This window comes from Montipora capricornis, chromosome 5 (assembly GCF_036669925.1).
Source record: "Montipora capricornis isolate CH-2021 chromosome 5, ASM3666992v2, whole genome shotgun sequence".
In the NCBI taxonomy this organism is placed as follows: domain Eukaryota; kingdom Metazoa; phylum Cnidaria; class Anthozoa; order Scleractinia; family Acroporidae; genus Montipora; species Montipora capricornis.
Window position 1 is genome coordinate 21545091 of NC_090887.1, and position 15000 is coordinate 21560090.

At 39.2% G+C, this 15000-nt stretch overlaps 3 protein-coding genes across 3 annotated transcripts in view; 1 reads left to right on the forward strand and 2 right to left on the reverse strand.

Annotated features, from left to right (window-relative positions):
- LOC138049935 (arginine-hydroxylase NDUFAF5, mitochondrial-like) overlaps positions 1 to 2882 on the reverse strand; it is a 9199-nt gene extending 6317 nt beyond the window's left edge. Inside the window, exons 1-3 of the mRNA XM_068896415.1 lie at positions 2609 to 2882; positions 954 to 994; positions 626 to 689 (exon numbers count right to left, since the gene is read on the reverse strand). Coding sequence (XP_068752516.1) covers positions 626 to 689; positions 954 to 994; positions 2609 to 2785 — 282 coding nt within the window. The 5' untranslated portion in view covers positions 2786 to 2882. The remainder of the gene's footprint in view (positions 1 to 625; positions 690 to 953; positions 995 to 2608) is intronic.
- An 81-nt stretch (positions 2883 to 2963) lies between these two features.
- LOC138049907 (uncharacterized) lies at positions 2964 to 10521 on the forward strand. The gene is made up of 4 exons (XM_068896379.1): positions 2964 to 3981; positions 6429 to 6643; positions 7874 to 8181; positions 9381 to 10521. The coding sequence occupies exons 1-4, from the start codon at positions 2984 to 2986 to the stop codon at positions 9633 to 9635; spliced, it is 1776 nt and encodes a 591-aa protein (XP_068752480.1). The 5' UTR covers positions 2964 to 2983; the 3' UTR covers positions 9636 to 10521.
- LOC138049908 (serine hydrolase RBBP9-like) overlaps positions 9995 to 15000 on the reverse strand; it is a 5378-nt gene continuing 372 nt past the window's right edge. Inside the window, exons 2-5 of the mRNA XM_068896380.1 lie at positions 14867 to 14906; positions 13037 to 13142; positions 12233 to 12318; positions 9995 to 10520 (exon numbers count right to left, since the gene is read on the reverse strand). Of these exons, the coding sequence (XP_068752481.1) occupies positions 10297 to 10520; positions 12233 to 12318; positions 13037 to 13142; positions 14867 to 14906 (456 nt within the window). The 3' untranslated portion in view covers positions 9995 to 10296. The remainder of the gene's footprint in view (positions 10521 to 12232; positions 12319 to 13036; positions 13143 to 14866; positions 14907 to 15000) is intronic.

Sequence of the window (15000 nt, forward strand, 5' to 3'; positions counted from 1 at the left end):
ATTATTTAAATTTATTTGTATGGATTTAATGTTATCCAAACGTGCTTTGATGGGGACACAGTTTTTCATTGAGTGATTAACCCATTGACTCCCGGGGGTTCCCCTTGACAAGTAAAACCGTCTGGTGTTAGACAGAGTAAAATACTAAGTCTGGCCAGTTCAGGCCGGTTTGGGTGACAAACAGTTAATACACTACGTACAGTTTAGTAGGCCAGACTGAGACAAGTCAGGACAGCTATACATCTTCCACTCTTTCCAAACAGTGAGTGGGTTTTACCAAAATTTATAAACAAGGTTTGTCTGATAATACTTGCTGTTGTTTGTCCCTAAATTGCAAACCAAGAAGTGTACTATTTGTACTATTTGAAGATGTAATTAAAATGCAAAACTTTCTCCTCAGTTACTTAAGTTTTTTAAAGATCATGATACATGATATTTGGTCCATTTGAGGAAAGAACCTGCAACTTCCTACATGGCACCAGTCTACCTGTAAGAGACCACCAACTGCTACTATGGGCTTTGAATAACAATACAGAAATAAACTATACTGTTAAGAACAATAAATTCACCAAAAATAAATTTTAGTGATGAAATCATTGAGTGCATGTGAAACGCTGTCACAAACCTTGGTGAGATGTTTGGAAATATGCCCTCGGCCACAACCCAGATCCAGAGCCATAGAAAAATATCTGATATGCAAAAAAGAGCTCCAAAGTGAGATGTTTAGTTTTTTCGTTGTAGTGGCTTTAATGAAGTGAGACTAAGATTTGAGAGTCTCTCAATTACCAGGATTAGAAATTGACAAGACTGGAAAATGTGTAATGGAAGAGAAATGTAATAAACAAGGCATTTTACATGCGCCTTTGCCCAGAAACATTCCAACAAAATACAATAATAATTATTATATTATAATATAATTATAATTATATTATAATTATTATAATTATCATTACCTGGCAATATCAGTTATTCTGTCAACAACTCTCTCTGCAACCTAAAATTTGAAATACGTTTCTCTCAAAATTAAAAAATTACCACCTACATGTAGTAGCAAAGTGCAGTATAATAAGCTAGGACCTGACTTTTGGTAAAATTGAACAAGAGCTCCCTAAATCAACTGTTGGCCAACGGACAGCCCAACGCTTTTCTTCTCTCAGTAATCTGTTGGCTGACTGTAAGTAATTTCACCTTTTTACAACCTTCTTAACAAAAATTAATATTACCATCAACAAGCCTTTGATTGATCTTGGATGAGCAAAAGGAAACTCTGGAAATTTCTAAACAATTAAACAGGTTCTACATGTTACCCTTCCTCAGGCCACACCTTACTCTTGAAGTCAAAGGAATTGGTAGCCAGAAAAGAACAATTTATAGGGTTCTCCCTAGTTTTCAGCGCAACAGGTATGGCACCTTTTCAAGTTACCGGTAAAGCAATTGGTTAATGTTGGACGTTCTGCAAAGGATAAGCGAATTCTGAGCATTTGCAGGCGGTAATAAGTGCTCTTACAAGCGGTAAATTTTACCGGTTACTGCCTGATAAGGAGAACCCTGAATTAGAATCTCTGTGAAGTTACATAAAATTCATTCTACAATAACAAGCTGCTCCAGCATCATAACCTTGTTGACAAGAGCAGTTATCTAAACAATTGCACCAATTTATTGTAAGACCCTGTAACTGTAAAGCGAAAAACCACTGGCTAGTTATCGCATAACGGACCACTGTCTTTCCAACATTGGAACAGCCCTTGGCCCAATGTTAGCTTGAGTGATTAATAGAAAGGGTCACCAAATAGACCTTTTTACAGTTACTCCATGTGCTTCATTACCTGGCCTTGAAATGAAAGCGAGGCTGGCTTTGACCTTGTTATTATACAGACCTCCTTGCTTTTCTTATGTTAATGATGTTGTTCTCATGCTAATTAGTTAGAATTGACATAAGAAATATAATTTTTCACATTGTTATTGTAAGATAGTTTTGTGCTGGTATGTAGATTAGTTGGTTTGCCGAGGTTACGTAATTATGCTAGGAAGTTAATGTTTAAGGAGTTTGTCCATTGGGAGTTGTCACTTTGACAGCATCTCCGCTTTTGATCAGTTGGAAATTTTGTTTTAGTAAATTTCCTTGTTTTTAGTTACTACGTTTTTTGTGTTTATATCTATCCAAGGGCAATCTATGTCTGATCAAAAAACCAGATGCCCCCTTCTATATGACTGGTGTTTTCTTACTTACACTAAGTTAGAAATTATTTTGTTCTGGTTTCACTGAAGAGTGATTGGACAACAAAAGCAGTGAGGTTTCTATCACAACAAGGTCAATACTAACCTCACTTTCATTCATTGGCCAGGTAGCTAAGCACACAACTGTAAAATGGTATGCTTACACTGGCAATACAATGACCTGGCCCGGGTTGCTCAATACCTGGCTAGCGCTAACCAACATTAAATACCATGGAAACCTATTGGTTTTGATACCTTTCAACCAACAGTTAGCGCTATTTGCCTATAAACCGGGCTTCGAGCACCCGGCCCCTGTATTTTATAAACTGCTGAACATGTACCTCTCATTAGTGACCTATTTCACATTGCAACATTGTTTTGCAGACTTTACCTCATCCTTAAGATAGTCATAGATGGCAACGTCCTTGGCCAGAGCTGCTCTATTCTTTTGCCTTCTCTTTGCTTTCCTGTCAAACACATTCATAGTGGTTTCATCTTGCCTTCTTGAACTAAAACATCTACAAACACCCGAGTGCCTTAGCTCTGAGACAATTCTTCGAATAGCCATTGCAGAAAGAACTTAATTATATTCGAAAGAGTCTATGTTCTGCAAAATCTATTTCTGGGCAAAATTGCCGCCATCTTGATCGCGCTGCATTGGGGAGAATGAGAATTAGCGACTGACTTGGTAGCCATTCCACAAAAGTGAAGGGGAGGATACAAAGTTTCGCGGGAAAGCGGGAAAATTGAAAAACACTGTGACAAAATGTTTGAAGATTGTGTCACTTCGCTGAGGAATTACATCAAAGATCGTACAAATCAAAAATGCTTTCCTCCATGGAATTGGCTCTTTGTAAAGCTTTTATCACTTCTTTCCCGCTACCCATCTGGCGTGACAAAAGCGATTATTTTGGCCGAGATTCAACAATCTTGGAATCAATTTAGTCAATTTCAAGGTCGATTGGAAGGGCAAAAAGCAAGAAAACTTAGCGTTGACTCCGTGTTTGAAAGCCGACATATCGGATATGAATCCATTTTGGAGGCAACAGTTGAAAGGATTGATACAGTCCATGGTACGCATACAAACATTGCGATCTTGCGCGATCCCAAGGGAAGGAATACGCTCGGAATGTATATGCATCAAAAGTTGTGTCTTTTACAAGAAGAACTAATCAAAAATCACACTCTTCGCTTTACCAGCTGTCGCTTAATTCAAGGTAAAGGCTTGTCTTTTGCTGGTCATAAAGTTCACCTTCTTCCATCAGAAAATGTTGTGATTCTGTGTGAGGGACATGACTTAGAAAGGTTCAACAGTTTCGGCTCCTTTCTAGCAATGGATAAAAGCACTTTGCCTCGTCATGGTTCTAATGTCAAGGCTGAGGTTGCAGATATGAGTTTCGAAGAAACTGTCCATTTTCCGAATGGACAGACGAGCATTAAACGGTGCATCAAAGTTGTGGATTCCGAAGGAATTCACGTCAGTTTATGCCTTTGGGATGAACAACTTCCTATGGCCAAGTTGTTTAAAGAAGGTGACACACTCGCTATTCAACAGCCCTTTGTTGTACCCAACCAAGATGAAATGTTTTTGTTGGAATATGGTCCTGATACAGTTATATTCTGTATGTCACATGACCCAGAGCGAGAACTTGTCTCCAGTCAGATGTCAAGTACTCAGGGCACCCCTGTGAGTGTGATGAAAGACAATCAGGGAATGTTGGATTATTCCACTTTCCCTGAACAAATCTTTTTCAGTGATATCAGGTACAGATGGTTACATGTTTGTTTTTTTTTTTAATTGTTGTTATGGATTGCCAGAGAAGTTGTGGGGGGGGGGGGGATGGGTGGGGGTAGGGGAAAGGGGAGATTGGCTCATCCTTAAGTACTGGTATATGCATCTCTGTCAAGATTTGAAACCAAGGTTTAGAATCAATTTGGTTTCAAAGATGAAAGGCATACCTCAAATTGTATAACCTGTTTTAGACAGGGTAGCCTCCTACACGGACATCACTCAACAATGAAACAGCGAAACAAAGCCCCAAAACACCATGTAGGACCCCACCATCCATTGAATACTAACCGACAAAGGTTGGATTTGAGATTAAACATCGTTTTAGGCCTAATTAGGCCTAAAAAGTTATTACTCCTAATCTCAGTCTTAATCTGAATCCTAATCTTAATCTCAATGAATTAGGAGCAGTAACGTTTTAGGCCTAATTAGACCTACAACGATATTTAATCTCAAATCCAACCTTTGTCGGTTAGTATTCGATGTATTGTGGGGTCATACATGGTGTTTTATTGTTTCGTTTCACTCTTTCGTGGTTTAGTAATGCCCCTCCTACACAAACTTTCTTTCAGTTTATAGCACGCGTTGCCCAATGAGCTAAAAGAATGTTGCTGGAGGAGGTTATGTGCAGAGAGACCAAAGATCCATATTTGTGTATCAAACTTGTCCGCTTAATAATAATAGTAAAAGTAATAGTTATCTTCGGGAACAACTATCACCGGTATGAGTGACATTTTCATTTACAGCTGAAAGCCCACAAACGTCTCTATGCCAGGTAAGTATAAAGAACCAACTAAGTCAACCCACTTATAAATCTCTGGGAAAAGACCATTAGCTAGTACATTTTAATTTTGTGAAGGCAATAATATTAATGCTGTCACAACTGTATGGCAGCCCCGCTTCCCTGACTCTGTCATTCCTTTGTATGAATCCCTTTACCCAAATTTTGAGGAATTTAATGTACTGGTAGAGGTTGCAGAGTAGAGATAGAGGAATGTGTGGGGAAAAGATTGTCCACTTCAGGCTGCACCAAAAATGTGGCGGAGTTGTTGAAACCCTGGCAAGTGATGATAATGGGTAAAATGTAGCTGACTTGATACAATAAGATGCATAGCTGCTTTCTTAAATGATTAACCTGGGCAATGCGTAATCATGCTTCAAACAACTCCTCTCAGAGTCTTAAGACAACTTAAATTATTTCACCATGCATGAGTCTGGTAAAGGTTCAATGGGTGCATTTATAATTTGGGCAGTGACTTAATGCTCAGTGGCCTCATGGTTAGTGTGCTCGACTCCAGATCGAGTGGTCCGGGTTCGGGTCCTGGCCAGGGACATTGTGTTGTGTTCTTGGGCGAGACACTTTACTCTCACACTACCTCTCTCCACCCAGGTGTATATATGGGTACTGGCTAATTTAATGCTGGGGGTAACCCTGCGATGAACTGGCATCTCATCCAGGGGGAGTAGAAATACTCCCCCTGGATGGGATGCTAGTCCATCACATCCCCCATTAGTCCAGGGGTCCGCTTCTTGAAGGTCCCGAAACTTTACAGGCCATTTTCAGGTGTCACAATTCCCTTTGTATCTCAAGAACAGACAGGATTTCAACGTCTTTTTCTCTTTGTTACCTTGAAAACATGTTAAAAGATCAGTTTTCCAAAACAAGTGGTTGGCAGTTTCACAAATGGCTTTTCGGGCCTGAAAAGTTTTTGGGACTTTCGAGAAACAGGCCCTAGGGCCCTATTGTTCAAAAGCCAATTAATGCAAATCACAGATTAAAAATTAACCAAGGAGTTTATTTCTCTACTCCCAAATGTTGTTCAAAGCTGATATTCAGCAACACTTTACATTAGAAGATGTTAATCTTGAAAAACAAAAATAAGCAAAAGAAACTTTCACCAAAGAGTTGAAAACATGAAACAAAAGTTTACCTTAATCCTGGATTAAGTCAATCGGTTTTCGAACAACCGGGCCCAGGGCAATAATTATTTTATAGCTGTATAAAGATAGTTATTCCATGAGCCCGAGCTGGATATGAAGTGATAAAATAACAAACGAGCGCGTAGCGCGAGTTGGTTATAATCACTTCATATCCCACAAGGGCGAATGGAATAATTGTTTTAGTAAATTCTCAAACCGGGTTTTGCCGCCGATTTTTATTTCCACAATTTTACAAAGCGTCCGGAAAGAGCATCTTGGCGCACTATTTTCCATATGACGTAAAACTTCGACTATTGCCTCATAGTCGGAGTTTTTTAGCCAATCAAAAAGCTAGAAATGCAATAGTCGGAGCTGAAAATTTACTAAAATGGCATATTCTCTGGTTATAACAAGGGAATAGTCAAGGGAAAGATAGTGAAGAGTTAGTCAAAGCATTACATACTGAGTGTGAAAGAACTTAACACACGTTTTGTTTTTGTAGACCAAACATGACCAGGGTGACAATATTTTGCACAATAACAAGTGTGGGTGAGATGAAGGTGTTCACAGAAGAACAAGTATCAGGACACAAGTTTGTTTTAACAGCCAGAGATTGCACACAGAGTCATTCTATTACAGTGTTTGACCACACTAGGGATTACTACCATTCACTGTATCCAGGCCAAAGTATAATGTTGGAGAATGTTCACACCTCAAGTAAGGAATTAAACTGCGACGCACCTTACCGTGGCCACCTAACAAAGTTTTTTACAAATTGTCTGCCAATCAGGTTGTGTGAATTTTATTGACAATCACGCCTCCTTGCAAAGTTCGCACAGTTGTAAGTTAAACACCGTTGCATGGGATGTTGAGTTGACGTATTTACACATAGTTTTCAAATGTGAAAGTTTGTTGGGTGGCCACAGTAAGGCATGTTGCACTGTAAAACAAACTGCACTTTCCATTTTTCATGAAAAGAACAATGCAATTAACCATTTCCCTCCTTAGAATCTAGTAATCTCTGCCTGGTGCCAGATTATTTTACTGAAAGAAATGTAACCTATATATTAATTTACAATAATATTTAAGCAACAATAATTATTGTCTCTTGTAGACATCTGAAAAATTTAGGTGGCTCCGACTGGATTCGAACCCATGATACTGCTGCAATAATAGGGACCTTAATTTAAGATCTACGACGGCGACGAAAACATCGCCTCAAAATAGAACTTCGCTCTAGTAAAAGTCTTTCACGATTATTCCAACTCGTTCACTTCGTACAATGTGGGCGAAGTTTCCTAAAACTGAATTGGTACGAGCGGTTTCAGACTGAAACTAAAGCATGAAAGATTCTCTGTTGCATGCTCACGTTGTCGTCAAAACCTAAAATTTAGTGATTTCACATCGTCGTCACGCAGAGAACCACAAAAATGTCAGCTAAAATCTGTGCTGCACATGCAGCACGATTATTTATGCTCTTTTAACCAATGATATCATTGTTTTGTGGCATTTTCGACGACGTCGTCATCGTAGATCTTAAGCTCCCTATTCTACCAACTGAGCTATGAAGCCACACTTCAAATTTACGCATTTCTTTCACAAAATCCTTTCACCAAAACACATGATCCCAACAAATTGACCTGATCCCAACTGTTTTCTTCATAGCTCAGTTGGTAGAGCACAATTCAAACTAACTCAACTCAAATCAAATAATTTAATGTTGATTTTTGACGAGAGGGGAAAACTGGAGTACCCAGAAAAAGACAACCAACAAAATCAACTGACGCTTAAGATGCTGAGTCCAGGAATGGAACAAGGAACACACTGGTGGGAAATGAGTGCGCTCACCACTGCGCCGGTCCTGCTCCATTTTTTTTTTTTTGGTTTAATCCATTGTCAACAATACTCATTTCTCTTGTTAACACAATTTTGACACTATCTCTGTAGATTCAAGTTCATCAATTGCCCTTACTCTGGAGACAAACAATTTTGGAAGAATCTGGAATGTAAGTGCCATGCCTGGTTGGTTGGCTACAAAGTGCCTGTTTCCACCTGTACTCATCAGAGATATTGACAAGTATGATAACTGTACATGTCGGGCTGTTATCACACAAGTCGCAAAAGTCGGAAGTAGTCACACCGCCAAGGTTCATGTGTCATGTCAAAGTGAAGTGGAAGGCTTCTCTGGACAGTTTTACTGTAAAAAATGCGGGATTACTTATTTGAATGAAATGCTCAATAAGCCCGGACAAATGGTAAGATGTTCTAAGTATTGTTTGTTTTTGGTCACTTCCTATCAGGGTTCTCCCTAGTTTTCAGTGCAACAGGAATGGCACCTTTTCAAACCGGTAAAGCAATTGGTGAAAATGTTGGACGTTCTGCAAAGGATAAGCGACTTCTGAGCGTTTGCAAGCGGTAATAAGTGCTCTTACAACCGGTAAATTTTACCGGTTACCGCCTGATAAGGAGAACCTTGCTTCCTATCATGGATCCTGGAATATATAAGAACCTTACTAGAGGTACCGCTTGTCATATTCTACAAAGCGGCATCAACTTGAGAAATTTTCAGTCAAAAAAGTTGTACCAGTAACTGTCCCACTGAAAGCTACTGAGTCGTAATGTTATTGGGGCTCTTTTATTACATAGTCCAAGGTTTTCCTAATGGTAACCTATGATTACATAGATAAACCCTTCACTTTATACCATCTTTAATAAATGTACATGTACACTGTAGCCTACCACCAATGTGGCCCGGGTTCGATTCCCAGACTCGGCGTCATATGTGGGTTGAGTTTGTTGGTTCTCTACTCTACACTGAGAAGTTTTTCTCCAGGTACTCCGGTTTCCCCTCTCCTGAAAAACCAAAATTTGATTTGATTTGCGTCAACTTGTTAATTTCAATTTAGAGTGTCCCCGATTAGTGCTACAGCACTAGAAGATTAGACACTTACTGTAAATGAAGTTCCTTTCCTTTCCTTTAATATGTAAGGCAGTGTTAATCACAACATCAAAGCAACACTGATTTTTTTTATCATTCTGAAAAAAGTTACAGAAAGGGTGCTTGTAACAACTTCATCTCTCAACACCTTGATGGCTTTCAAATCTCTCCTGTCTTATTTCTTAGATGATTCAAGTGAATCTAGAACAGAAGGGTCATCCAAAATATGTTTTATTGCCTTTATACATTTTACCCAACCCGACGTTTTCAAGATTGCACACAGCCATTTGTCATTTGTCATTTGTCCCCAGAAGCTGGTAAAGGTAGTCTGTTGAAATTTAAGGGAATCAGTTTTGTCAAAATTTTGTGGCTGCCATCAGCTGACCAGTGTCTGTTGGATTTTGAGTGTATTACTAGAAATAGCATTCGTGACAGTGACCCTTTAAAAAGGAACTGTTTCTTTCCTGAAAAAGCCAAATTACCACTTAAAATTAATGTGTTGACGTCATTTTACAGAGATCCCCATCAACTCACTGGATGTGGCAGTTTAACTTGACGCTTGAGCTGCATGACTCTAGTGGCAGTATAATGGCTTATATGACTAATCAGACAGCCCAACAGTTGCTACAAATAAAAGCATCACAGTTTGCTGAACATGTCGCTGTTATGAAGGACCAGATCCTAGAGTCTGTCTTGGCACAAGAATGCGTCTTTGGCATTTCATTGTTTAAAGGAAGGCACCAGATTGATGCTATTTGCTTTACAAGTTGAGAAAATGTAATTCTAGGGTACATATGTTAGTCATTAACGTTATTGCCATTAGGCCCTCGTTCCATGGCAAAACCTCTAAGTAGATAGAGTTAGTAAATCCTAGGATTTTTTCCTTTAGGAATGCTTGATCAAGCGTTATTAAAAATAGAACTTAATGGGGACATAGTTTTTAGTGAGTCATTAACCCAGTGATGAGTAAAATCGTCTGGCGTTAGACAGTAAAATACTAAGTCTGGCCGGTTTAGGCCGGTTTGGACGTCAAAGGGTTAAAATAATACGGGAAAAAGTGTCGAGTTGTCTCAGTGTGACAAATCAAGTTTCGAGAACTGCAACTCCCATGAAAAAGCATCACAACATTGTACGATACCTCCAGATTTAATTTGGATTTGGATGGAATCACTGGATTAACCACACTCGGTAATCTTCACTCCATGTGCACACTTTCTTCTACACATGCACATGTACTCTTCCTAGGATGATGGGGTGGGTACATTAGAACAAGGATACTTCAGTAAACTTCAACTGCTACATATCCTACTAATTCGCTATCATAATTAATTAAAAGCAGCTTGAAGTTCTCAGTACACTAATTACATGTATCGTTAGCCATGAATTGCATTCCTTTTTGTTTTTTCACCTCAACCAAAAAACAAACACCATGTCAGCTGGTCAGTAACTTGTTCATCAAAATATTCATAAGTTCAGGAAATGCCCTGGACATAAAGTGTCCTTTATTTGAGAACTGGTGAAACTCTGCGACTGTTCCTTCAGCGACTTGCTGCTGTTCACTGAAGGCAATAAAAGGATCATCAGTTGATCCAAATTGCACAATCCATTGAGTATTTTGCTTGATTTGTTCCCACTGCCAGGGACGATTATAGTAACCTGAAGGGCAATGATGACAATCAGTACCTCTTACTAACCGCGTTTGAGGTCTGTACTGTAAGTTATGGACCAAGTTTTTTCCCCGTTGATACATGGCCTAATCGTGAAGCGTGTGGGTCATAAATCAACGGGAAAAAACAAGGATCCATAACTTACAGTACAGACCAAGAAAACGAGGTTATGCACCAATCAACTTGAAACTTCAACACCCCCTCCCCCCCCTCCCCTGGGCATTTGAACTTTTGAAGATTGGATTGTTCAAATTCTGCCCCCCCCCCCCCCTTCCCTCGGGCCAAAATGGTGTTCAAATGCCCTACCCTATCGTCAGATTTGTCTGTCATACCCTACTAAAGAACAATAGTCGTCGGCTCCTCCTGTCTTTAATAAAGACCTTTTGAAGACCTTTTTTGTAAGCCAATTGCTCACAAATGCTATATCCATAAACTCTTCCATCTCGTCCAAACACATGTTTTATAGCTGTTACCAACTTCAGCGCCGAAAAAAAAAAAATCATTCGAAACCTGACACTTTCGGCTATACAGCCGACACTTTTGGCTATCCAGTGGATAAGTAATAGCGAAAACAATTGCGCTATCCAATGTATAGTGATTTATCCGGTGGATAGTGTTATCCACCTTTTGAACATCTGGGGCCAGGTGAAAGGTTAAAAACAGGGTTCGTGCTGGATTTTGTCTGTAAAACTCCAGGAGTATTCAAGGAGTTTTCAATAACCAGGAATTGAGTTTTCAAGGAGTCTTTATAAGAAGATTTCTATGCCATACATAGTGCTTCAGTGTTTTCTTTGCTGAAAAAGCCTACCTTGATGTTCCTTACCACATCCTGCAAGTTAAGCGCACGGATGGGCATTTTAATTTTTGTGTTTAACGTTTCCCTTATAGTCAATTTTGGGCTCAATTTTTGAAATGTATCTTTAACTTAGCATGATGCAATCTCAACAATTTTCACCCAAGCAAAAATGCAAGGAATTTTCAAGCAGTTTTCCACAAAATCCTTTTTCTCAAGGGCTTTTCAAGCACCCTTGAAGTCCAAAATTAAATTCCAGGGATTTTCAAGTACTTCAAGGAGTAGCACAAACCCTGTAAAAACATTCTTTCCACTGGATACAAGTTCCTCGGTAACTGACAAAAGAACAACTGAAAAATCAGTCCTAGGCAGGAATCGAAACCCACAACCTCTTTAACACCGGCCAGATGCTCTACCCGTTAAGCTACTAGATTTCACTGGAGAGCTACAATTGTGGACAAAACCTGTCGAGATACAGAGACATTTTGCGTACTCTAGAGAATTATACGTTTAAAACCACCCTTTCCTCTCACCCCAAACTCAACATTGATTTATGTTGGTCGGAGATATACTGTAGGACAGATGACAGACAATACATAGCAACATTGAATGAGGGGGGAGGGGAGGGGAGTGTAAACAGGGGTGTGTAAGAATGAAGGTGAATTTGTGTCATTGTCTCGCCAGTTTTGTCCAAGATAGGATAAAAAATGATTTTAAAAAACCTAGCTCTCCAGTGAGTTCTAGTAGCTCAAAGGGTAGAACCGGTGTTAGGAAGGTCGAATCCTGCGGGCCTAGGACTCTAATTTCTCAGTTGTCCTTTCGCCCATCACTAAGCAACTTCCATCCTTTCCTTTCCTTTCCAAGAGCGCATTACCAGTACACCTGTCTATCTATTCATGGACTCTTACCACTGGCTTCTTCAGTTGGATCGCCCAAATCTGTGACACAAGCTGACACCAAAACTAAACCAAGGACAGAATGCTTTTCTGCATACCTGAATATTTATCATCAAAATGAAATTAAGGTGAATAATAATGAGCGACTAATGCGCTTGTAGGAATTTGCAGGAATCCACGTGGGGGCTGCAGGAATCCTGCAATAATAAGCCAATTAAACAATGTAGACGTTATTTTTGTTAAATGATCATTTACAGGTTGCTTTTTCCAGTTTATTAATTTAGCCAAAGCTACCGTTAAGTGTGGTTTTTATTATTGACGACAGTAGAAGCACAAGTGTCAGACACTTCACAAAATTTTATCTTCAGGCCAACAAATTGGCTTGCTCTCAACTTTCCTCACTTTCAGCCATTGTTCTGAAAACTGCCTTGATAACCATGTGTTTATCGTTGCAGGAAAAATATGACATCATTACAGGAATCCATAGGAATTTGTAGGACTCTTGAAGGAATCTACTACTATCTATAGTAAACAGAATTATTCAATAATTGTTATGCTTTTTGCCAAAAGTCCAACAATAATTTTTCTTTAGTCACCAAAATAGGTCTGATTTTTCAGGGTAATTTAATTAATTTACCCCGATCAAGTAATTGTTAATAACTGGCGAATACCTTGATGTTTTCACCTGTTGGTTTCAAACACAATTAGTTATACTATTAAAGTTGTTAGAATAGTCATATCTTAAAATTTCTTTGACATTCACTTCTAAAATACAAGTTAAAGCAGAACAGAAATAACAAAAGTCTTGTCTGATACCTCATTGCAGCCTCCGCTCCAGAACTATGTCCAACAACCACTGTATTTTCATTACAGTTGAGCTGCTTTTCCATAAATGGAAGCCAAACTTCTTCACGCGCTAACACTACAAAATTAATCCATTGTACGAAATTCTTTATATGCAGTTTGATTCCTTGCTTATTTACAAAGTGCTGGCTTCACAGATGTATTGTAATGGATCATTAATTTTTCAGCTTGGCTTTTAGCACGTCAATCATCCACCAGCTTACAACAACAAGATTGTGAAATCACAGCAGTATATAATTAGGTTCCATTAACAACCTCTTGATCCACTCAATATCCCCTTTCATCCATTGACTTGTAGGGGCAAGACCCGGGGGGCACTCCCATATGAAACAGACGGGGATGCTCGTCGTCTCACTTAGGGGTGTAAATTTGGGATTTTGGTCTCCAAGCCGCCATGGTCTCGTTTAGGGTTCCGTGAAGGAACACAGAATTACGCAAAGAGAAAACAGAAGTCAATTTTTCTTTTTAACTTGTTTTTAGGGGTCAAAATTTCCTTAAGCCACGCCCAGATTAGTCTCCTTTAGGGGTCACAAAAAGCTTGAGCCACGCTCAGATGTTCTCCTTTAGGGGTTAAATTTCCGACGAGCATTCCATATGGGAGTCCCCCCCCCCCCCCTTCCCGGGGGAGGCAAGCCTTAATAGGTTTTACTCTATCTAACACCAGACAATTTTACTTGTCAGTGGGAGGCAGTTTAGGACTTAAGGGCGTTTGCGCCCAAAATGTTCCCACATACAGATTTTTTTAAAACTTGCCACGCAGAAAGGTTATGATCTACTTTTGCCAAAAAGGCCAAAAAAATGGGGGGTCACCGCCCTCGTTTTCGAGATCATGAGGTGCACTTTTAGACTAGAGGCTTGCGTTATTTTAAGACGATCTTAGCTTACAACTGTCAGCAACAGAAAAAGCTACATTAGTGAAATTTAGATCAGGTAAACATATTCAATTCAATATAACTAATATAACTAAATTAACCTTTGGCTAACACGCAATGGCGTGACATTGTGAATAAACAATCGCTTTGAGAACTTCACAGCAATTTTACTCTCTTAAATGCTCGGTGACCCCTATTTTTCTTTCCGTAGATCACTTCCTTTCCTGGTTTTTTCCATTTTAACAAAAAACAAAAAACAAAAATATGTGAGAAGTTACAAATATTTTGCCTTTTATGCTCTCGTGAGATCGAAGTTTTCTATATTAGACTAATATGTATCGTTTTCCAAGGTCTATTTCACCTCAGAAAAAGACATCAGCTGCAAAAGTTTGTTTAGTTATATTACTTATGTTGAATTGAGTATGTTTACCGGATCTAAATTTCACTAATGTAGCTTTTTTATTGCTGACAGTTGTAAGCTAAGATCGTCTTAAAATAACGCAATCTTCTAAAAGTGCACCTCATGATCTCGAAAACGAGGGCAGTGACCCCCCATTTTTTTTTGCCTTTTTTGCAAAAGTAGATCATTACCTTTCTCTGTGGCAAGTTTTAAAAAAATCTGTACGTGGAACGTTTTGGGCGTGAACGTCCTTAATTATTAGCTTTGGCTATCAAAAACATCCACACCTAAAATGGACTTTTCTCCAAAATACCCATTTGATATCCAGCTGCTCCCAAGAGGCTAAGAAAGCTGCACCCAGGAAAGGGAGCTCCTTTTCCTGGGTGCAGCTTTCTGAGCCTCTTAGGAGCAGCTGGATATCGACCGAGAGGAGGGTATGGTAGACAGTCATCCTTTGTCACTTCACTTCATAATTTTCGATCAATAATAAATATTATGATCAATCACTACCTGGATCAGGCATGTTCTTTAGGACACAATCAACTCCTCTCTTAAATTGAAAAAAGATTCGGTTGTTCATCAATTAAACTCATATTGAAGTAAAGTGAATCTGCTTTCGTACTGTAATAGCTTTCAATTCGGCC

What these genes read in the sequence shown, in the direction of transcription:
- LOC138049907 (XM_068896379.1), top strand. Translation starts at nt 2,984, where the DNA reads ATGTTTGAAGATTGTGTCACTTCGCTGAGGAATTACATCAAAGATCGT. An exon ending in ATCTTTTTCAGTGATATCAG is followed by an intron (nt 3,982 to 6,428) that starts GTACAGATGGTT and finishes TTGTTTTTGTAG; the next exon opens with ACCAAACATGACCAGGGTGA. An exon ending in TCAATAAGCCCGGACAAATG is followed by an intron (nt 8,182 to 9,380) that starts GTAAGATGTTCT and finishes GTCATTTTACAG; the next exon opens with AGATCCCCATCAACTCACTG.